Below are 24,075 nucleotides of genomic sequence, written 5' to 3'. Positions count from 1 at the left end.
TCCAAAACATAAACAAGTATGTACCGATTCTGATTGATTATGAGTAGACGGGCATGGTGATCTCTATTATGGCCACCGAGCCAAGGGGAGCGGCTGGAGTAGTGGCGCTTTCTTGATGTCCACTGCCTTGGGCATTTACAGAACGAAGAAGCGGCAGTGGGAAAAAGAGAAGGAGATCAGGGAAGGCTAGGCGGGTTTACCTGTTTGGGCTCAAAAGGACGGAGAGAGAACAAAAGGTCCTTTCCTTTCTTTGTTTTTTATTTAATTTTTTCTCCAATTCAAATTTAGTTTGAATTTAGAGCCACACAAAAACTACCCCTACCCTCATACAAAATATTATGCATCGGCATGAATACAACGAAAAATGTTTGTGGTCCTTATATTTAATTTTAAATTCATAAAATCATTATTTGACCTAAATTAATCATGGAAAATTAAATAAAACAAGCAAAGTTATTTACTACTATTTATGGAAATGATTTTTAGAGTGTTATAGTATGCTTTGAGCCTTATGCAGGCAACCGAGAATGACATTTAAAAAAACTAATTAGAGTTTCACCATAGCAAATTAATGGATATACATATACCGCTAGGTAAATAATAACTGTTAAAAAATAAAACCGGTGGGCTCGAACTCGAACGGATGAATGAACCTTCAGGGAGGTAGCTCGATCGTCATTGCCAGGCACGCCGCACCGCCGGGGCATGCAGGGGCGTCGGCAGCGAGCATGTGGCATGTGGATCTCCGGCCGCCGGAAAATAACGTGTACCGGTGTACGCACAACGCATGAAGAAAGTGAAAGGGCCGAGAGCTCATGCGGCCAGCCGGCCACGCTCGCTAAAGCAAACGGCGGCTACATTTCTCTTGTTCCCCAACCACTCAATTAAGCCGGCGATCGATTGGCATGGATGCATGTCAGCAAACGCATATGCCTCGCTAGCTAGCCAGTGGGTGTGGATCCGATCATGTGCCGGCCGGGCGGTGGCTGCAGTGCACTGGCACTCTGCATATGCGCGGGGGCGCGAATCCGACAGCGCGTTTCGACGAGGAAAAGAGGGTGCGGGCACGCGCGCACGCATATGCTCGGCAGCTCGATCGGGCAGCCGGATCGAGTGGCCGACGAGTGGCGTGTGGTCGCCGGGGCCGGCTGGCCGGGAGGCTGCGCGCTGCATGTTGCGTGAAATGAGCCGTCAGCGCGCGCGCGGGCATGTGGCTACATGTGGCCTCGAGTTAGGAGAACATGCGGCATATGCCCGGACCTTGCGGCTTCCTGGGCGCTCAAGCAAACACCTCTCGTGCTCTTGAGATATCGCAGGATGCTACCCAACGTGACCTGGATCTCTTTACGTACGCGCATCAGCGTGCTGCTCCCCTGTTTCCGCCCTGCTGCTAGCTGTTCACCATATCCACACGACTTAACAATAAACAGATATGTATGCATGCTAATACTTGTTTTCCTATTTGATCTGCTTTATTTAGATTACCTGTGCCGCCAGTACCCCCCAACTACGCACGCACATGGCATCTAATCTATATAAGCATCAGACCTTGCTCCCTTAATCTCGCGCTGTTACCTTCTTCTGACATTAATTGTCCACTGCGCTACCTCCTACATACTCGTCTCTACCTGGAAAGCTGAAGTTAGCTTCCTCGTTGCCGCCGGCCAGATGGCTGCTCAGAGTTGCTGCGATGCCGTTGCCGGCACTGCTGCACCGGCGGCCACAAGGCGCCTGAAATTGACAAGGCCGTTGGCGTCGCTCATGAAGGCGAGAAAGATAAGAAAGAAGGCTGCCGGCGGCAAACGCCCAAGGGCGGCAGCGTCGAGGAAGCGCGTGATGGCGATCAGGAGGAAGATGGAAGCGCTGAGGAGGCTCGTGCCACTGTGCGGAGACGACGGCCGGGAGTCTGGTGGGGACCGGCTGGACGAGCTCCTCCTGCACGCCGCCGGGTACATCCTGCGCCTCCAGATGCAGCTCAGAGTGATGCAGGTCATGGTCCATGCATTAAATAACCTGCCGGAGGATTAATCTTCGTTCCCCAGATCATGTGAATTCCATCTTTGGGTGCAAATCATTGGTTCGTTGAGTGTGGGATTGGCATCAGAAATGTATTCATACTCAAGCGTGCATACTGTATGTGATGATAGAGTATAATTCTATACATAGTTTTAGGGAACCTACTGCCATCAGCTGTATGTGACAGGGGGATTCTTTGTTGTGTGCATGTACGCAATTGTCTATGGAGTCAAGATTGAAATTGAATTGGGCAGTGTTCACTTTTTTTTAACCGAACGACGCCAAATTATGAACTCATCGTCATCACTATACCACGGCCCAAAATCGACAACCCCACGGCGTCGGTAAAAGCCACTATAGACTATAGTGACTAATCATCAGTTAGTATATATCTTTCCCGATCATAATTATAAATTGGTGAAAGTATACTGTCACTATAAGTTTATACCGACTACGACTGATTGAATTTGAAAAAAAAAATTGCTGACTCTTTTTGAGTGGCAGCGTGGTTGGTGTTTTTTGTGTGTGTTTTGTAGTCTCTTTTTTTCTTCTTAATGCAATATAATGATACACAGTTCTGTTATGTATTTGAGAAAAAAAAACTTTACCAACTAGTGGTTTGAGGCTATATGTACTATTAGGGACAATGCAAATCATCCATGTGGGAACCATATATATTTAGTGGTATATAATGCCCCTTATCGGTGCATAAACATCCATCAGTAGGTTGATACATCAACCACACAACACATAGATATTGGTTCAATATAAGTACACAAACCACTTTGTCAAAACTGCAAAAAGAAGACACCCATACCACAGACACGAAATTGGAACGCGTATGTAATAACAAATCACAGACGCATCTATTTACCACACGTCTCGAGTATTCTATCAACCGTAGCCAAAGGATCAGCAGGGAACTAGACACGTCTGTGATGACACGTTACTACAGACACGCATTTACTGCACATGTCTCTGATAACATGTTGAGTTATTAGATTTGATTTTTGCGTCAACTTGGTGTCAAAATGGAGACATATGACATTTTAAGGTATTATGACATATATCAAATGTCAAAAGATGTCTCATTTCTTGTACACAGACATGTTTTGAGAAAAGCACATCTGTAGTTAGATATAATATCACAGACGCGTGTTATACAACCTATGTCTCCAATAACAAGCTGAGTTATCAGAGATGCGTTTGGAGAAAGCGCATCTGTGAAAAGTTATAATATCATATACACCTATTGTAAAGACTCAGCCGTACTTGTGATTGATATCACAGACACGTGCTCGATGCCCCGCGTCTCACATCTGTAGTTAGATATAATATCACAGATGCGTGTTATACAACCTATGTCTCCAATAACAGGCTGAGTTATCAGAGATGCGTTTGGAGAAAGCGCATCTGTGAAAAGTTATAATATCATATACACCTATTGTAAAGACTCAGCCGTACTTGTGATTGATATCACAGACACGTGCTCGATGCCCCGCGTCTCTGATATCTTGAAAGTACTCTCATACTCGCTTTTTTAAAACATGTCTGCTGTAAGGAGAGACCTCACAAACTCTGTGGTAAGGGGAGCCGCATCTGTGATTTCATTCCAGATCTACACAGTTGAGTCACTTGTAAGGGAGGCTTCAACTCTGCCATCATGACGCACTGCCAATCCACTAGTCTCTATAACGTAGACCTAGCTTGTCTGGACGCGTCGCCGATCTCTCCGGCCGGTAAGTGGTGTGCTCATCTATAGCCGCCCGCTAACACTTCGGTGTCTCTAACCTCCCGTCTACTCTTTTTGAGTGAGGGTTCGATTCCGCGACAACAATCTTGTTGTTTGACATGGGTCTATGCGTGAGTCTCCTGTGGCTTAAGCACTCAAAACATAAGGGGTTTATCCTAGTTTGGTCGTCTAAACCCTACGTCTAGCAGTGGTGTTTTTCGTGTTAGGAATGCTCAATCAAGTTCTTACAACAGAGAGAGATATTGGGGAAGCGCTATACTACTGTCTACGGTTTGATCACTTGGACAGGGATCCGATCAAAGGCTCGATGTTCGACCCCTTCTCTATGGGAGCCCATGCCCAGCCTTGTATACCGGAGGGCAATGGGTAAGCAAAGCACGATGTCTACAGCAAGTGCTGGGCTTCTCGAACATGCTACAAGCAGAGGAGAGTGCATGGACAGCCCAGACTTGTGTGCTCATGGTCAAGGCTCGAAGGCCATGCTTTTAGCTCGTTCTTGAGGGACTCGTACATGAACGATGGCAGGTGTTGTTTGGTGAAGCTTGCCAAGATAGCTGGAAGCCACAGACGAAGAACAAGTGAATGAGACAACCATTTCGTCACACCACACATCCGCATGATGATAGGATAGAGATAGGTTTTTGATGATGCAGGTAGAGGAAGCTTACGGCGATTAGCTTGCCCCTGTTCTTAGCCCCCTGGGCGACTCTCACGGCGGCGACAGCGGCCGCACCCAATGATATACTGGCCTGGATCCCACGGGCAGCCGGCCTCGGAGGCGAGCTGCCAGTGGGAGGCCGGCTTGGGGATTGCTGTTGCGGCCGTCCTCGGGTCAGCGCCAGCGGGGCCGCAGGTAGCCACGAGGTGACACCGGCAAGTCAGGACCAGCGGGGTGTCGGTATGTCGGGAAAACCCTAGCCGCAGATGCAGAGAGTCATGTGATGCAGCGTTTCTGGTGTCGCGAAGGAGAAAAGAACGAAGAAAAACGAGTCGGTATCCTGCATAACCAAGTAGGTAATTTTTCGAAGTTGCCCACCTCCACTGACGGCTTTTTGAGAAAGCAAAAACAGGTTGGGAAGCCCAACCAAAGAGGGCTTTAATCTCGTCAAATTATCGCTTTTAGCATGCATCTTCAGTTACTGTTAGTATTCTAGTCTCGTTCTGTTCTGCTAGATCTATGTTCACCGGTGTTCCTGGTAGTTTTTATGTTTCCCTGTAAATTTTATGTGTTTTTTTGTCAATTTTTCTTTGTCAAAAATCACCTGGAGGTTCGAAATTCTCGCTTTGTTTGCCTGTAAATTTTATTTGCAAAAATGAGCAAGGCTTCAGATTTTCCTGTAAATTTTATCTTAAAAAGTTAGCAAGTCGTCAGGTTTGTATACAAACTATGACATCGGTTTTTTTTGGCTCTTCTTCTTCTTCTTCGCTTTTGTGACGTCCATTTAGATATGGAATTGTATCCTACCGCACAACATTTGTCTGTCTTTTCACTAGGCTGGTAGTCTTGAAATAAAAGCTCGTTGTCCTAAACTAAAGGGTTTTTTGAACCAGGCCATTACAATTTTTCAAGTTTGGAGATACGCTATTACAATTCGCCTATTTGGAGAGCTGCCATTATAATTTCATCTATCCCTCGTCCATGCCATTTTCTATGCCTCTTGTGTACATGGACCCATTTGTCAGGGACGTATGCGTACAGGAAAGCATATGGACGTTAAGTACTGTGCTCCTCCATTAGACGTGCCCGCGCTCGTCCGTCTCCTCCGGCTAGCGGCGGCGTTGGACTTAGAGGAAGAAGACGGGGTTGCCAGTCTCAGGGAAGATGATACCCGCGGAGAAGAGCACTCGCCCGCAGCGCAGCTGCCTACGCACGAGGCGGAGCGGCCACGCTCGCCCATGGCAGCTTCGTCCGCTGCGTCGCGCGCCTCTCGTCAGCCATAGCCAACCCATCCCGGCTCGTCCACACATCGTCGACCGCTTCCTACGTTCCCTGTTAACACCACCATCCAGAAAGCCACCATCTAGAACGCCTGTCGTTTCCTGGATGGTGCGGCTCGCGCGAAGGCCACCATGGCGAGCGTTCCTATGCCAGAGCCGCCGCCATGGAGCGAGGATTCCTCCGCTGCCGTCAGGGCCGCCCGAGCCGCCGCCGAGGCCAAGCTCGCCCACGGAGGGACAGAGCTCGCCCGCGCCATGGCCGGAGCCAAGCTCACCCGGCGGCGTCCCCGTACCCTCACCCGTGCCATGGCTGAAGCCCACCCTTGCCATGGCCGTGGCCGCCCTCTTCGGGACCGAGCTCGCCCGGCGGCGCCCCCGTCCCCTCGCCGCGCCATGGCTGGAGCCCACCTTTGCTGTGGCTGTGGCCGCCCTCTTCGGGACCAAGCTCGCCCGCGCCATGGACGAAGCCAAGCTCGCCTGGCGGCGTCCCCGTCCCCTCGCCCGCGCCACGGCCGGAGCCGAGCCCGACGCTGCTGTGGAGCCCCGTCACAGGCGAGGAGACCCCCTCTCGCTGGTCTTATCTTCCCCGAGACCGGCGACCCCATCTTCTTCCTCTGGGACCTGGGAGTTCGGTGCCGCTGCTGCAACAGGGGCCGGAACCGACGAAGGAGCACGGGCACCTCTACGAGAAGAGGCTACGACATAACGTGTATACGCTTTCATTTACACGTACATACCTGACAATGGGCCCACATAGGCAGGAGACGTAGAAAATGGCACAGATGAGGTAGAGAAGAAATTATAATGGTAGTTCTCGAAATAGGTGAATTGTAATGGCGTATGTCCAAACTTCGAAAATTGTAATGGTCTAGTTAAAAAAAACTAAACTAATTGTTTGTATAGGGGGCATGAGATTTAATGTGCACAATATAGGAGTACCAGCCGTTTACCAGCCTGGGAGCAATGAAATAAATGATATAAAAAATCAACTAGTTCAAAAAAACAAAAGCCACGAGACCTTGTCCACGTGGAAGGACTCGTCAGACCCTCCACAATGTGTTGCTTAAGTGCTGCCTAGAAAGAATAGAGAAAAGTAGAGCACCGCTCTTAACACTGTGAGAGGTGCTGCCAACTTTAAGCGACGCCAGAAAAAGAGAGAGCGGTGAAAGTTCTTACGCCGGTTCCAACTTCTTAAAAATTATAAATAGACTGTAGAAGTTCATCCACTTCAGGAGGAACGGGAGGACTGGGGAATTTTCTAAAGCACAACTGAAACGGATGGTGGGGAAGACGATGATATTTGATTAAAGCTGTGGGTCCCACTTAAATACGTAGCATCGGTTCCACCTACCTTACCTATTGCAGCTTACTTGACTGGTGCTTAATTTGCTATAGCTGGCTCCACAAATTTTCTGGCCTCACTCCCGCACTGTGGAACGGTCTTAGGAAGCTTCCCGTCCATTCATTCTGCTTCCATTCACACACGTACAATGCTCAAGCTGCGAGCCTACGAACAGTCATATGGAGGGACTTAGGCCTTCCACAGCAACTACCAATGTCAGAGTGGTGCCTAAAATAGAAAGAGAAAGATGAAGCACCACTCAGCACACTGCAACTACCAATGTCAGTGTGGGAAAAGAGGGGAGCGGTGAATGTAGTTGCACCGGTGCTATCTTCGTTTTTTAATGGAAGAAAGAGAGACTGCACTATGGGAATGAAGAGAAGAAATTAGCACTAGCTTTGGTTTTTTAATTAGCCCCATCCCTTTCGAATATTTTTTTAATTTTAACACTTTTTGTAAACTAATTCTAAATCTAACACTGTCGGTTTTTATTTTTTAAAACTAACACTTTTGATCGCGCCTATTGCCCTGGCGTAGCCAAATGCCTATGCCGCAGCCAAATGCCTATGCCGCGCCATGCATGGTGGCGCGGCAGCGAGCTAACATGGCGACGACCAAAATTCCTGACCGCTGACGTGGCAGGGTTTGCCGCGCCACCAATCTTAACGCGGCAGTGCCACGTCATCCATCACGGCACGCCAGGGATCGACTTGAATGCATGTGACTGTACGCCTGCAACACTTCTGAAACAAACAGCAGAAGCAGCCTGCAAAAGCTGTGAACGACGATGGCCTGTCGCTATCGGAGACGAAGACCATCGTATCACAGCTTGACCTTGACGCCACCATACATTTTGGTTTTTTATCCATCCGCTTTTTTATTGTCAGTACGGTGAGGTCGTGGTACTGCAGCACGAGTCAGAGTAGTACTAGTTTATTTATTTTTTCTCCATTCTCAAATCAGTGAATCATCTTTTAAAGCCAAATGTCACTAAGTTGCTAGCTAGATTAAATACATGTAATATTATCTCATCCATTTAGACATTTAGCATTTGCCCCAGACGAAGAGGTAAAAACAATTGCTACTCTTTTTATGCCTATAATGAGAACCTTTATAAACTTTTATATATTTTTGTCATCCTATGCCTCGGTGGATTGGCCCCTCTATATATGGATCCTGGCTCCGTCCCTGACAAGAAGCTATGCCAAATTAACTATAAATATGACAAATAATCTATCAGCTTCTAAAAAAAACATGTACTCTCTTTGTCCAAAAAAATACAATTGTAGCTTTGAACCTGTTTTTTTTTTTTTGAGGGAGTAGAGCCGATGAGCAAATAATGCACATGGCAAGCAAGCAGGCACACCAATACATCATCATCCACTGCATCAACGCGCGTCAACTGCCGAACGTATGGTCATCATATGGCATCGACAGAATTTCCAGTGTTCACGCACTCTCCTGTGGTCCCTGTTCACAGTGAGAATGGCCATAAAATTGTGAGAAACGATGTGTGATTTAATTATATCCTACAAAACAAGACCTTTTTAGTTTCTCTCCTAAAGTTACTCTCTATTCTATCAAATGTTTGGACACATGAAATATTAAATATAGACTAAAAAATAACTAATTACACAGTTTGTGACTAATTGACGAGACGAATTTTTTAAGTCTAATTAGTCTATTATTCGACAATATGGTGCTACAGTAACACATATGCTAATGATGGATTAATTAGGCTTAATAAATTCGTCTCGTGGATTACTGACGGATTCTGTAATTTATTTTTTTATTAGTATCCAAACACCCCATACGACACTTCCTGTGATACGACATCCCAAAATTTTACACATAAAAGGGGTGTTTGGTTGTCCCTCCTAAATTTTAGTCGTTGTCCCATTGGATGTTTGGACACATGCATGGAGTATTAAATATAGACTAATTATGAAACTAATTGCATAGTTTGCGACTAATTTGCGAGACGAATCTTTTAAGCCTAATTAGTCCATGATTTGATAATGGTTTGCTACAGTAAACATGTGTTGATGTCGGATTAAGTAGGCTTAAAAAATTCATCCCGTGAAGTACTGATAGATTATGTAATTTATTTTTTTATTAGTATCTAAACACCCCATACAACATCTTTCCAACACACCTTCTAAATTTTAGTAGCTAGATCCAACCACCCACTTAAACAAGGCCTAAAGCTAGTAGACATAAACGTGCAGCTCTGATCACACGACCAGCAGGTCCAGCAAATGCAGTGTCAGGGTGGACACCACCGCAGCACTAGGCACGAGCCAGTGGATGTATACTGTAGACCTCATAGACAGAGCCATGTGGCGTCGACAGAAATGACAGCGGCCATGGAGACTCAATCTCCTAAAAAGTTGTGAAGTTTTTCGTAAATCAAATATACAAAAACGATCATGGATATTTTGAGAAAGATGTGTTGTACTAATTTATCGTCAGTACCTTTTGGAATTTAAACGAGGCCTAAGATTTAGAAGGGTGACGTGACGCTGCGGCAAACATCATCATCACTGCGTGCTTTTCAGGTCGGTCAGCGAGGCCGCACAGAGCAACCAAGGGGTCTCTTTCGACGTCCGTACCACGCTCTCCTGTGATCCGTCCCTGCCGATGTATCTGGCCGGTTTCGTTTGCAGCTTGCGTGCAGGCTGCTTCTGCTGTTGTTTCAGTACGGTTGCAGGCTTGCAGTCACAGTCCATTCAAGTCGATCCCTGCCGCGCCGTGATAGATGGTGCGGTAGGCCCTGCCACGTCAGCCGTCAGCGGTTCCGGTCGTCGCCATGTCAGCCCGCTGCCGCGCCACCATGCATGGCGCGGCACAGGCATTTGGCCGCGTTAGGGCAATAGGCGCGACCAAAAGTGTTAGTTTTAAAAAATAAAAACCGACGGTGTTAGATTTAGAATTAGTTTACAAAAAGTGTTAAAATTAAAAAAAATATCCTCCCTCCCACGCTGTGGCCTTTGAAAGGTGATGCCAAAATCTTCACCGTGGGGCCCAATTTTTTAAGGCATCACTCCACACCATGGAGGGCATTAGAAAGCTCCCCGCCCATTGGTTCCGCTCCCATTCACTCGTGTACAGCACTAAAGCTATACTATTCTATTCCCCCAAATGTTTTTACGGGGCTTTTACATTTTTACCATTATAAAGATTGTCACTCATCCAAATATCACTCTTAGAATGACACTTACAACTTTATCAGATGAGAGAAGTTTTAGTTTCAGATTTACCACATTTGCGCATGTGGCATGCCACGCCAGCTCGACACGCTGACATGAGCACGTGAAATGTTGTTTTCTACCCCTGCCTTGCTCCTCTCTCTCTATTCCCGACAACTGGGTCCCGCGGCACCTGTCACTTCTAGGTGGACCCCACTCGTCAGCTTCATGTTCCAGCTCCAACACCTAGATGGGAGACACGAAGCACCCCACCGACGGGTGCGCCAGCACCCATTACTGGTCGCACCACTCCACCACCATCCCCACCACTGTTGCCGCCATCAAGCAGAGGTCGTCCACCTCCTCGGCGCTGCCCTCCCTGCGCACCACCCACAGGTGGGTCGCCCGCCGGCTTGCAGCCCGTGGAGGACCTCCTCGGCCTACCGTCTCATGTATCCCAGCAGGCTCCCGAACGAGAGGTAGACGACGGACTTCTACGCCGTTGTCTCGTCGTGCTGGAAGAGATGGATCTGTGCTAATTCGCTTGCTTCATCGTTCTTCAATGGAAGTGGAATTGCCGGACCGACGGTGAAGACGTCCATGTATGGCTGGAGTGCTTGTAGTGCAACGTCTTCTAGCGCGCCGAACGTGTTCACTAGAACTGCCGCCTTCTCCTCGTCGATCTGCTGAAACAGCTCATCCATTGATTGGAGCACCATCTTGGATAGGCCATCCTTCGTCTTCCCGGTGAAGAAGAAGCTCGGCATGTCGCGGGTTCTAAGATGGCGTAGCATGCCTGGAAGAGTGACCTCATCGTCGGACCTCAGGTTTCCGCTTGTCTCATGCTGGCCGGCAGCGGCGAGGAGGCGGAGGAACTCGTCGTGGCCGTGGAAGTAGTGGTAGTACGTGGAGAGAATGGTCGCTGGCTGGATCCAGTAGATGGCCAGCGGGAGGCCGTGCGCGCGGGCGACCTCGCCGACCACCGGCATGCTCAGGGTGCACACCACGCAGGTCACCGATGGCCGGCGCTATTGGCTGTGGCTGCGAGGCGGCTGACGACGGCGGAGAGGGTTCTGAAGTTGGCTTCATAGCGCCGCGCCCTATCTTCCGAGTCGGTGGGCCAGGTCCCGTCGTCTATGCCGTCGGAGAACGGGAGGTAGGAGAGGAGGGGAACATGCGGCGGTGCTCGGAGAGCGGGATCGAGAGGGTGGCCGTGCAGCCACTGGTCTGAGCCAGGCGATGCACGAGCATGCGTGTAGGGTTGACGTGGCCAGTGGCCATGCACGCTGTAGGCCACCACGAGGAAGTGTCTTGCATGGAGTGGCTGGATAGATTGGCCGATTGATTGTCTCCCATCCAGGTGCTAGAGCTGGAAGACGAAGCTGATGAGTGGGGGTCCACCTGGAAGTGACAGGTGCCGCGGGACCCAGCTGTCGGGAATGGAGAGAGAGGAGCAAGGCAGGGGTAGCAACAACATTTCACATGCTCATGCCAACGTGTTGAGCTGGCATGGCATGCCACATGCGCAAATGTGGTAAATCTGTAACTAAAACTTCTCTCATCTGGTAAAGTTGTAAGTATCATTCTAAGAGTGATATTCGAATGAGTGACGATCTTTATAATGGTAAAAAATGTAAAAGCCCCATTTTTTATAGGACAGTCGGGTACTTTTTATAGGTCAAAAGTGTGATTTCTCTACTGACCATTCTACTTAACAGATAATTCCACGAGAACAGGTCGCTCCGCTAAGCTCCCCAAGGGCGAGTCAGGGGCGCTCGCCGGCGACGACGGCCCCCTCCTCCTGAGTCACCTCCTCGGTCGTCGTCGCCACTCTCTAGCATGCGGCAGCGGTGGGCCTAAAAATGGGACCCGTCCGCGTCTCCCTCCTCCCCCACAAGCCCCTCAAATCCTCTACCTCCCCCTTCCCTTTCCCCATCGTCTCCGGTGTTCCTCTGGCGTTCCTCCGTCGGCGAGCATGGAGCGTCGAATTTGAGGTCCCTGGGCACAGATCTGGTGACCTCAGCCCTGGATCTGGCGCGCGGCGGGTGAGTGGGCACGTCGGCCAGCGGGCGTGCTGGTGGAGCCGACAAGCGGCCGGCGGCTGCACAGACAGGTTAACAGGAGGCCAGCGGGCGCGCTGGAGGGCAGTGACCGATGGCTAGGACGCCCGCGCCTGCTAGGTGGTTGATGGCCGACCAGTTCTCCCCTAGGCGCACACGCCAACGGCCGGCCCGGACGCGCAGCGGCTGGCCAAGGTCGGGCAGGTTGGGGCGACCGGGGTGCCGGGGGACTGCTTGCCCCTCCCTCCCTCGGCCACCGTGGTTCTTCGGCCGGCGGCGACTCTTTCTTGACGTCCGGCCTTCGATCCGACGCCCCTTCACCAGATCCAGCGGCCACTCAACCAGATCTGGTGATGTCCACTAGGTGCATGTGAAGGCCCCCTGTAGCGGTACGGGGCGTGCAATTTGGCCATGGGTGAGCTGGCGGCGGGGCAGCATGCCCGTTTGTGTGTGTATGCAGGGGTCGTGCAGTGGTGCGTTGCGCACGGTTTGGCCACGGGCAAGCCGGCAGCGGGGCCGCGTGCTGTGGGCGCCCTCTGTGCCGCTCTCTCCGGATGTCTTCGGCCACTCTGCCCCTTGACGGAGAGGGCAGAGCGCCGTGTGGGCAGATCGAAGGATTTGGCCATGCCTGTGCCCGCGGCAGCGGTGACAGCATGTGGAGGTGTCGGGGAGTTGCTGCTGCGATTCGAGGCACGGGGTCTATGCGTTCGATGGCGCAAGAAATGGCTGGATACTCAACACATGTTGCAAGCTTCGGGCACTGCACTACTTGGCGGTTACAGTGGATTCTAAGCGAAAGTCTTGCTCGGCTTGTTGCCGGTGCCTACGACGATGGCACCCTACGTGCGTCATGTTCCTTGGAGGCAACGTCGAGGCTCCATCTACCATCCTATTAAGTTTGATCTCCAGGTGAAAACCCAAACCGGTGATCCCGGTCAAGTAATGGTGCCATCTTCCCATGTCATTCGCTTCCTGGAGGCGTTGCTTTGGGAGATCATTGGCACCTCCCTACGTTGGGGACCTAGCCCTACTCCTCTCCGATGATTCTGCACAAGTTCTAACTAGCAAACCACGTTGCTGTCCTAGCTTTGCCATTCTCCATGACCCTTGATTGCCTTGTCTCAACAAATTCCACTAACAAGATCATGATCCCCACTCTTGGATCTCCTCGTGCTCCTTTTGCCGGCCCTCCCTCCATTGTGGTTTCCTCCCCATAACGGGCGTTGACGAGCGTCAATTGGATCCTAGATATGTTTCAAAGATATTCTAATCATGATTATTGCCTGTCATATTGACTCGAAGCTTATCGCCTTGGAGGTCGCCGAAGTTTAGCCGCTTGGTGGTGGTGTTAGTTGGTGAACAACTTCATGCTTATCATGGGAGTTCTTTGTTCCCTTCTCTGTGCTTTATGGTTGTCCTCCTCTCTGTCTCGTGTGTGTGTGTGGTTGGTGGTGTTGTGTTATAAGTGTGCGTACTCTGTTGTATCTCCTTGAGCAGTAATTTATATTACCTCTCCAGTGCAATATATTCAGTTGGGAAAATCTTTTCCCCGGTGACCCATAAAAAAAATCTCTGCTACACTAATGTGCTCCCCAAGTCCTAGACGTGCTTTTATCTTGAGATAGAGGAAAGTATGGGGTTTTACTTTGCATATCCACCTATCTTGCTTTTTGTGGTGTCACTGGTGTGTGATGTGTGTTAGGTTTCTTTTTAGTCATGTTCATCGGATCGGGATGTATTGGTAGTAGGAATAGGTGTTCGGGTTTCACAGAGAGACAGAGAGAAAGGAGTGATAGGTTGCAAACCATCGAATGCCGTAGTTGTCGAAGCTCCGGCCGGGGTTTCGTTGACGGACGCCATCTGCGCGCCGGCAACGACGTTCGGTGGAGAGGGAGTCGGCGCTGTGGCATCCTCGGCGGCGGCGTGTGCGTCGGGGTGGCGTTGCCGGCGTCGGTGGTGCTTCCCGTCGCTGGCAGCGCCCCTTCTCAAGATCGGGTCTAGGGTTAGGATGTCGGTGGGGTGACTGGCGGCGCGGTGAACCTTGTACTGCGAGCCCCGGCCCCCATCTTTTCTTTATAGCGCTGTGCGACGGAGGCCCACCAACCATGTAGGGTTGGGCGCCCCCGATCAGGGCGCGAGAACAAGGCCCAGAAGGCCTTTGGGCCTAACTGATAGGAGATCAAATCTAACATTCTCCCCCTTGATCTCTTATCTATTCTTCGTTCTTTAATTTCATACTCAAAACCTTCAATTCATATTTTTCTTGCTTCCATCCTATTTCATCACAGGTTAGTGCATAGAACTGTCCCATCGTCATAGTAATTAGTGTCGTTAGACTAACAGCCACAATACACTTCTCCATTTTGAAATGTAAACTTTCTTTGGGCCCTTCATATGTTCGGAAATCATAGGCTTTTCCTTAAACACATGCCGGCTACGTGTTCTCTGAACACGTTGGGTGGTAAGCCCTTTGTGAGCGGATCCGCGAGCATTTTCTCTGTACTTATATGCTCAAGATTTATTATATGATCCCGAACTTTATCTTTCACAACATAGTACTTTATGTCAATGTGTTTGGTAGCACCACTTGACCTATTGTTGTGAACGTACTGTACCGCTGGATTGTTATCACAATACAATCTCAGTGGTTCATTTATATCATCAATCACTTTCAATCCGGGTATGAATTTCTTTAGCCAATTCACCTGCCCTGTTGCCTCATAGCATGCTATAAACTCGGCATACATTGTCGAGGATGTAGTCACGGTTTGTTTGGAGCTTTTCCATGATATAGCCCCTCCTGCGAGAGTAAATACATATCCTGACGTGGATTTTCTTTCATCTCCCACATAATCAGAATCTGAATACCTCTCTATCTGCAGGGAATCAGATCTTCTATATGTAAGCATGAGGCCTTTCGTACCCTGCAAATAACGTAGGACTTTCTTCACTAATTTCCAATGTTCAATTCCTGAATTTTTTTGATATCTGCCAAGTAACCCGGTAACAAAAGCTAAGTCAGGGCGTGTACACACTTGAGCATATTGTAAACTTCTAACAGCTGAAGCATACGGTACCGCTTTTATTCGGTCAATTTCATATTGGTTCTTAGGACACTGATGTTCCCCAAATCTATCGCCCTTGACTATAGGAGCAAGTGAAGGACTGCACGCATGCATACTAAATTTCTTCAGGACCTTTTCTATGTATGCCTTTTGCGATAATCCTAGAACCCCTTTTCTCTTGTCTCGGTGAATCTCTATTCCCAAAACGAACGAGGCCTCACCGAGATCCTTCATATCAAAGTTTGAGGACAAGAATTTCTTCGTTTCCATTAGTAGATTGATATCACTACTAGCAAGCAAGATATCATCCACATACAAGATTAGAAATATGTACTTTCCATTCTTGAACTTTGCATAAACGCAATTGTCCTCAACATTTTCTTCAAACCCAAAACCTTTTATCGTTCTATCAAACTTCAAATACCACTGTCTTGAAATCCCATGTTTTCCTTTCCATGTTTTCCTTTCCTTTTACGATAAAACCTTTCGGTTGTGCCATATAAACATTTTCTTCCAAATTCCCATTTAGGAAAGCCGTCTTTACATCCATTTGATGTAACTCCAAATCATAGTGGGCTACAAGTGCCATTATAATTCTGAAGGAATCTTTACATGAGACTGGAGAAAATGTCTCAGTGTAATCAATCCCTTCTCTTTGCGTGAAGCCTTTCGCCACAAGTCGTGCTTTAAATCTTTCTATATTCCCTTGGGAGTCATATTTTGTTTTGTAGACCCATTTACAGCCTACTGTTTTGGCTCATTTAGGAATATTTTCTAAGTCTCAAACTTTATTGGTACTCATTGATTTCAATTCATCTTCCATGGCCTTAAGCCACTTTGATGAGTGGTCGCTTCTCATGGCTTCTTCAAATGAGGTGGGATCATCCCCCATCTGACATTCTTCTATTTCATAAACTTCATAGTCATCAGTAATAGCTGATCTTCTTATTCTTTGAGACCTTCTAGGTGCCTCCGGCACTTGTTCCACATTTGGCTGTTGTTGTTCTTCCTCATGTGCAACATTTGGTTCTATAGGTTCCTCAAGGACAGGTTCCTCATGTTCATTCATTGTCGCCACGGGAGAACTTGCAACAGGTGTTGGCACTACAGTGTCCTGCACTGTCGGTGCAACAGCAGTAGGTAGCGTGAAGAATGGTTCTTCAACCATCGGAGTGGGCACATGTACCCGCTTCTCCTGTAGGCTGATTTCTCGTGCTACCATGCTCCCCCTAATCATGTTATCCTTCAAGAACACAGCGTGTCTTGTTTCTACAATTTTCGTATGTCTGTCAGGATAATAGAAGCGATATCCTTTCGATATTTCTGGATAGCCAATAAAATGGCAGCTGACTGTCTTGGAGTCTAACTTTCCTATGTTTGGGTTAAACACTTTTGCCTCAGCCGGACAGCCCCACACACGCAAATGGTTAAGTGAGGGTTCCCTTCCTGTCCATAATTCATACGGTGTTTTAGGCACCGATTTACTTGGTACTCGATTAAGTATGTGGATTGTGGTTTTCAATGCCTCCATCCATAAACTAATCGGTAATGTGGAGTAACTCATCATGCTTCTTACCATATCCATTAAGGTACGGTTATGTCTTTCAGCCACTCCATTCTGCTGAGGCTCCCCCGGTGTGAAGTACTGAGCAACTATACCATTTTCCTGTAGGAACCTTGCAAATGGTCCAGGAATTTGGCCATATGGGGTATGTCGCCCATAGTACTCTTCACCTCGGTCTGATCGTACTATCTTGATTTTCTTATTGTGCTGATTTTCAACTTCAGCTTTAAATATTTTGAATTTATCCAATGCTTTCGATCTTTCTTTAATTGGATAAATATTACCATAACGAGAGTAGTCGTCTGTGAATGTTATAAACGAGTCATAACCATCCACACTTTTCACAGGAAAAGGACCACATATGTCTGTGTGGATTATTTCTAAAATTCCTGTGCTTCGTTTGGCATCTTTCTTAATTTTCTTGACATATTTTCCTTTGATGCAATCAATACATTGTTCTAAATCTGAAAATTCTAAGTGCGGGAGAATTGATTCCTTAACCAATCGTTCTATTCTTTCCCTCGAAATATGGCCCAAGCGACAATGCCATAATTTTGAAGAGACAGTATCAATTCTCTTCCGCTTCTTAGTTACATCCGCAGATGGGGAATCATTCACATTCTCATCACATACATTGTTCGCATTCTCAGCAAGAGATAATAAATAAAGCTTGTCTTGTCGGAAGACAAGACCAACACATTTATTATTAACCAGTATCTTACACTTGCCATCACCAAAATGATAATCAATTCCATCATCATCAAGTTTCGAAACACTTATCAAATTTCTACGCAAAGAGGGAACATAAAGTACTTCTTTAAGTCTAAGTACAAAACCATTATTCAATTCTAAAAAAATCTCCAATGGCTTCAACATTGGTTTGCACTCCATTTGCAACTTTAATCGTTCTTTCTCCTCTTTGCAAGGTTCTCGTCCCACTTAACCCCTGTAAGAAATTTGCAACATAAGTAATTGCTTCTGAATCAACCCACCAAGTGGATTTATCATAACATAAATACAGAGATTCATCTACAAATGTAATAAATTCATCACCTTTCTTTAGCAGAGATTTCAGGAAGTCTGGACAATCCCTCTTGTAGTGTCCCTTCTTGAAGCAGTGCTTGCACTGATCTTTTTCAGCTCCACCATACTGCTGATTCTCAGAATCCTAGGGTTTCTTTCCCTATGAACTGGAGGAAGATGTCTTATCCCACTTAGGTTTCCCTTGTGGTTTAGAATTCTTGCCATTAAAGTTCTTTCTTTTGTTGTCCTTCACAAAATGAGCAGATTCACCTTGTGAGGACTTTATCCTCTCCTTTTCTTGAGCACACATTGAGATGAGTCTTTCTATGCCCCATCTTTCAGGCTGCATATTATAGTTCACAATGAAGGTGTCATATTCTTTTGGCAAAGAAGCAAAAATCAAATGAATCAGGAAATCCTCCTCCTTCAAATTCATTTCTTTTAGCTTAGATGTCATAGTGTTCATCTTCAAAATGTGCTCTCTTATGCTACCACCAGTGAATTTCTCATTCACAAGCTTCTTAATCAGTGAACTTGTTGTGGCCTTGGTAGACCCAGTAAACTGACTCTTGATTTTCTCAAGATATTCTTTGGTAGTAGCACATTTAGGGATTGAGCCCCTTATCTGTTTTTCTATGGTGGCTTTGGCTACCAACAGGCACTTGCGGTTGGAGAGAGTCCATTGCCTATGTTCAAGGTCATATTTCATTCTTATTTCAGCATGATCACGCTTTCGAGAAGCGAAATTAGCGTTAGATTCATTGTCACCTCTCACCGGGTCCTCTGGCTTAGTAGGACACGGTGAGGTGATGGCAAAATCGACCTCTCCCAACGCAAGTTCCAATTCATATTTCTCCCGCCACACACGGTGATCGGTTCCGTTGAGTGTCGGGATGTTGGTAATGTTCACAATGCATTTGCCTCCTGAAATCACACTAGAGTCAGTAAGAAACATTTATACATAAAATTCCATGCTTTAACTCAACGTTGGTCAAATTAAAACTTATAATTCATCCATGCAAATATTTTACATCACCGTTGGGCAGAAGTAAAATTAATGCACAATTTCTCATGGATCAAAAATTATAATATTGTTATTAACAACGTTGGTCAGAAAATAACAATATCATAATCGCATCAAAATTATCAGAAATTCATTTCTCTCAAAATTAAATTATCCCATTGGTTCAAATTTAATCAAAGAGAACAATAATTATCATGCACAGCGGAAACATTAATAATCTTTTCATATTATTATTTTCCAGAAGCACTAAAAAATTCATTGTTTTCTGAGCAAAATATCGTTGGATAAAATTTGCACAGAAAATTATATCAAAATCATTCAAATTCATCAAAATATACATTTAAAATTGCTCCTGGAAAATAATAAGAAAAATTTTCTTCTTCTTCTTCTTTTCAGCCCTGCGCGGCCCAAGACGCGCTGAAACTGGCTCGGCCCAGCTGTCCTCGCGTGCACAGGCCGCACCCAGGCCGCAACCTGGGCCTGGGCCGGCAAACCGCCGCGCGCGCTCGCGCCCGCCTGGGCCGGCGAGTTGGCCCAGCGAATCTCGATCGTTCGTTCTGATTCGACGGCCGAGTGGCCGTTTCACGTGGATCAAAAGCGTCGCCGCGGCTGGCGCCCTAGAAACCCTAGCCATTCGACCCTTTCCTTTCTCTCTCTTCTTCGCCGCTCTCTCTAATCTCTCTTCAGCCACAGCAGCGAGCCGCAACCGAGAGCAAAGGAGCGACGAGCGAGCGGTCCTTTGCGCCGTCGCTGGCCCCCTCGTCGGCGCGCGTGCTCCCCAACGGGTGAGCACGCCGCCGTCGAGCGGCCTGGCCACGGCGCTTCCTTGGCCGAGCCCGGCGAGCCAGCGCCCCCGGCTCGGCTTCTTCTCCCGCGCCACGAGGGTGGCCTCGGCTTCATCCCGCACGCCGGTGCGGGTACGGGGAAGTACCGCACGGTGGTGGTCTCTTCCTCTCGGTGAGGGCCGACCGCTCGTTCTTTGTCCCGCGCGGTGGCGATGCCGGCGGCGGGATGAGGGCCCAGGTAGGACCACGTTCTTGATTCATGTTAGGGTTAGGTTGACCGATTTGATTTCTTCCTTTTTTTTGTTGTTCATCCGAATGGGAAAACTGGGGTTAGGGTTAGGGTTTCGACCCTTCTTTCTTTCTTCTTCCCCTTTTCCCTCTTTCGGATTTGTGTCTAGGGTTCTCGGAATCCGACCCTCCCCTTTTCCCTTCTTCAATCCCTTCTTCAGATTTGATTTGGGGAATTAGGGTTAGGTCTTAGAGTTCGGTTTTATATTTTCTTTCCCGATCCGCATCAGATCGGTCGGTTTCACTTCCCCGATCTGATTTCTTGTCGAACCGTGGCTCCAGTACCATTGTTAGGTTTCTTTTTAGTCATGTTCATCGGATCGGGATGTATTGGTAGTAGGAATAGGTGTTTGGGTTTCACAGAGAGACAGAGAGAAAGGGGTGATAGGTTGCAAACCATCGAATGCCGTAGTTGTCGAAGCTTCGGCCGGGGTTTCGTTGACGGATGCCATCTGCACGCCGGCAGCGACGTTCGGTGGAGAGGGAGTCGGCGCTGTGGCGTCCTCGGCGGCGGCGTGTGCGTCGGGGTGGCGTTGCCGGCGTCGGTGGTGCTTCCTGTCACTGGCAGCGCCCCTTCTCAAGATCGGGTCTAGGGTTAGGATGTCGGTGGGGTGACTGGCGGCGCGGTGAACCTTGTATTGCGAGCCCCGGCCCCCACCTTTCCTTTATAGCGCTGTGCGACGGGGGCCCACCAACCATGTAGGGTTGGGCGCCCCCGATCAGGGCGCAAGAACAAGGCCCAGAAGGCCTTTGGGCCTAACTGGTAGGCGATCAAATCTAACAATGTGTAGCCCATCAGAAGCCCATCTGGTTTCCCCAAAATAGTCCAAGGGCACAACATTATTTTTGTCATGGCCTGGTTTGGCCTGTTCCTGATATAATCTTTTTTCAAGGTTGTTTGAACATGGGATGGATCATGGATGTTTGGAAACTTGACTCCCAACATCCGGAAAACTAACTATGATGAGGCTTTTACCAAGGTAGCCTTTAGATCTGTCAATAATTTGCTTAACTTCGCAAAACTGGATATCCTTGTGCTTTTGGAGATGATGATTCTTATCAGTCTTTCTGAGGCGAGCCACTCTCCCTGTGCTGCAAAAGAAGTGATTGTCGTTCTGATCTAAAGCACTTGTTGCGTACTTGTTCATGGAGGGATTTGAGCTGACTGTTTCTCACAGCTAACCAAGAATCTTTTATATCTTTTTTTTCACGACCGTGTCCATATATAGGACACGTATTTCCCTAAGAGGAGATAGAGTTCACAAAAATACACGACCGGTTCAAAGTAATCCACGGCATACTAAGACACCGCAAATGACTTAAACAGAAAATTACATCCTGAGAAAACTAAGCTAAGTCACACGGAGCAACAGAAGCAACTCCCTCAGCCTTCTGAAACCCTCTTGATCCCAGCTCTGTGCTTCTTCCATGATCCACTGAGAAGTTGCTGAGGCGACGAAGACACACCATCAAAAGTTCTACGGTTGCACTATTTCCATAGCATCCATCCGACACGTTTTCTTGCAAAGTATTGGCAAAGTTTTCTTGCAGCTTGTCTGATTTTAGAGATGACGATTCATATCAGAGGCTGTTTCTGAGGATGAGCCAAGGGCTCTCCCAGTGCTGCAAAAAAATTGATTTGCCATTCTGATCAAAAGCACCTGCTCTGATTTCTCCCCTTTAGAAAACAAAACTTAGTGGCTTAATGCCTTAATTCCTGGTCAACTGCAAAAAAGTAGTTATCCGGTGCTTCAGAATATGTGCTCAAAGAGTTTGACATCTTATCCTACATGCTTTACTAAGTTGGGATATGACGAGAACTTATTCCAGATGTTGTTTCTGAGGGTAGATAAGTGTGCTCAAAGAGTTTGACATCTTACCCACCTCTTGATTATACCTTGCTCGTCAGTCTGATCCCATACCAGATCTTCGTCTTTCTTGGGATGATCTTTCCTTGGGAAATTACTGCCTGTTTGTATGGTAATGGAGGCTTTATTTGGGAAGTGACGAACAACTTATTTCAGAAATCATTTTATGGATCTATGCATATATGATATGATGAAAATTTGCACGTCCGTCTGATCCCATAAACTTATTTGACTAGCCTTTTTCGGATTTGATTGAACTGCTTTGACGAGAGGTGAATCGGATTTGACTATGGCACTTACACTTCCTGTTGGAATTTTGCAGGAGCTGGGCGTTAGATTGATCCCACCAGTTTGGCCCAACGGCTAATTGGGCCTTGATCCACGCCCTAATCGGGGTGCCCAACCCTAACTATAGTTGGTGGGCTCCCGCCGCATAGCGTCATAAAAAGGGAGGTAGGGGCCAGGGCACAAGGCACAAGGTTTACCTGAGCCGCCAGACACCCCACCTACACCTCTAACCCTAGCCGATCTAGAAAGGGGTGCTGCCATCGACGAAAATCTCCGCCATCGGCCACCGCCGTCTCTGCACCGTTGCCAGCGCCTTCACCGTTGGGCTTCACCACGTCACCGACGAGCAATCCCATGACTAGCTCGTCTTCTACGAAGGCGGCCGATGGTTTGCACCTCCACACACCCTCTCTCTCTCCCTCTATCTCTAAATTCCGTACTAGTTCATGTTCTAGCACTTCCTATTTATCCCAAATGTCAGTATACATGCTAGATCTATGGCTAGTGGATCTTGTCCAGTATAAAAATGGTATCGGACGTCTAACTAGGTGTAGATCTAGCTCTTGGAGTAGATCAAAACAAGAAAATAGAAGGAGGGGACTCGATTTGCCAAGTGGATCGACCCCAACCCAAAACCCTAACCCTAACCCTAACCCTAGAGTAAGGATGAACGAGGGGAGGACCTACCCGGACTCCCCGCCACGCGTCACCACTGCCGTCGCGCGGGTAGAATCCCGTCGTCGCGCGGGCAGAATGGGCCGAGCCACCGCTCGACGCTTAGTCATCGGCGCACGGGCTCTGGGCGCCAACACAGGACCGCTCGACGGCGGCGCACTCACCCACTGGGGAGCGCGCGCTATGGCGAGGGGACCCACGGTGGCGCCGCACTCTTCTTCTCTAACATCAGTTGCACTGAGGAGAAAGGGGGAAATCTAGGGTTTAGGGTGAGCCCACCGCAGCGCATGTGGGGATTAGGGCACCGTCGCCCAGACCGCTTGACGGCGGCGCACTCAGCCTAGGGCGAGCGCGTGCACCGGCGGGGGGACCGGTGGCAACGTCGCATCCCTGCTTTTCTTCTGGCCGCGGCGCTGAGGAGAGGAGACGGAGGGAGGCGAGAATGAAATTAGGGTTAGGGCGCTCTGCCGCGGCGTGGGTTTTTAATCTTGTGAGAACGACGGGGGTCCGTCGGATCAAGATGGATGGTCGACGTTCGCTGGATCAGATACGGCCCAGGAGGGTTGAGGAAATCCCGGCCAGGCCCAGGTTGCGGCCTGGGGCGCGGGGGAGCACAGCGCGAGCGGCCACCTTGAGCTGATTTCGCCTGCTGGGCCATGCCAAAGCGCTGCAGCGCGTGGACGCACGGGCGTGATTTTGCCAATGGGTCGTGACTGTTTAACCAAGTCGGGCCGAATGAGTAGTAAAAATAGATTTATGTTTTATTTTTTTCAGAAGCAATTCTTTGATGATTTTTGTCTAGTTTAAATCTCTGTCAAAATTTGAATCAACGGGATAATTTTTTCAGAGAGTGGATGAGTACAGTCAAATGCTTCTAAAAAGTAGATAAATAATTTTTCATGTTTCCGCTGCAATGTTAAAGCTTATTATCTTCTAATTAAATTTGAACCAATGGGAGAATTTAATTTGAAGAGCAGTCACTTTTTGTCAGTAAATTATAATATTATTATTTTTCTGACCAACGTTGATAATAGCAATATTATAATGTTTATTCATAAGTTTTTCATGCATTAATTCTATTTCTGCCCAACGGTGATGTAGAATTGGTATATAAGAATGTTGTATATTTTAATTTTGACCAATGTTAAATTGAAGCATGCAATTATAATATCATATTTTCTCATTATCTCTGACGGTG

General features: G+C 47.9%; 1 protein-coding gene, 3 non-coding genes and 1 pseudogene across 4 annotated transcripts; 4 read left to right on the top strand and 1 right to left on the bottom strand.

The window, feature by feature from the left end:
• Positions 1–1,475: 1,475 nt before the first annotated feature.
• On the top strand, positions 1,476–2,287 carry LOC136458228 (transcription factor UPBEAT1-like). Its single transcript, XM_066458207.1, has one exon. The coding sequence runs from the start codon at positions 1,669–1,671 to the stop codon at positions 2,026–2,028; it is 360 nt and encodes a 119-aa protein (XP_066314304.1). The 5' UTR covers positions 1,476–1,668; the 3' UTR covers positions 2,029–2,287.
• An 8,196-nt stretch (positions 2,288–10,483) lies between these two features.
• On the bottom strand, positions 10,484–12,173 carry LOC136460574 (cyanidin 3-O-rutinoside 5-O-glucosyltransferase-like; annotated as a pseudogene).
• A 9,433-nt stretch (positions 12,174–21,606) lies between these two features.
• Positions 21,607–21,704, top strand: LOC136462124 (small nucleolar RNA Z119). Its single transcript, XR_010760643.1, has one exon. It is a non-coding gene; the product is annotated as a small nucleolar RNA Z119 (small nucleolar RNA).
• Positions 21,705–21,848: 144 nt separating this feature from the next.
• On the top strand, positions 21,849–21,967 carry LOC136462119 (small nucleolar RNA Z122). The gene has a single exon (XR_010760638.1). It is a non-coding gene; the product is annotated as a small nucleolar RNA Z122 (small nucleolar RNA).
• Positions 21,968–22,041: 74 nt separating this feature from the next.
• Positions 22,042–22,135, top strand: LOC136462118 (small nucleolar RNA Z122). Its single transcript, XR_010760637.1, has one exon. It is a non-coding gene; the product is annotated as a small nucleolar RNA Z122 (small nucleolar RNA).
• Positions 22,136–24,075: the final 1,940 nt, after the last annotated feature.

The sequence above is a fragment of the Miscanthus floridulus genome, chromosome 6, assembly GCF_019320115.1.
Source record: "Miscanthus floridulus cultivar M001 chromosome 6, ASM1932011v1, whole genome shotgun sequence".
NCBI classification, from domain to species: Eukaryota; Viridiplantae; Streptophyta; class Magnoliopsida; order Poales; family Poaceae; genus Miscanthus; species Miscanthus floridulus.
Note: the sequence above shows the minus strand (reverse complement) of the source record. Positions and strands in the feature narration are given on the sequence as shown.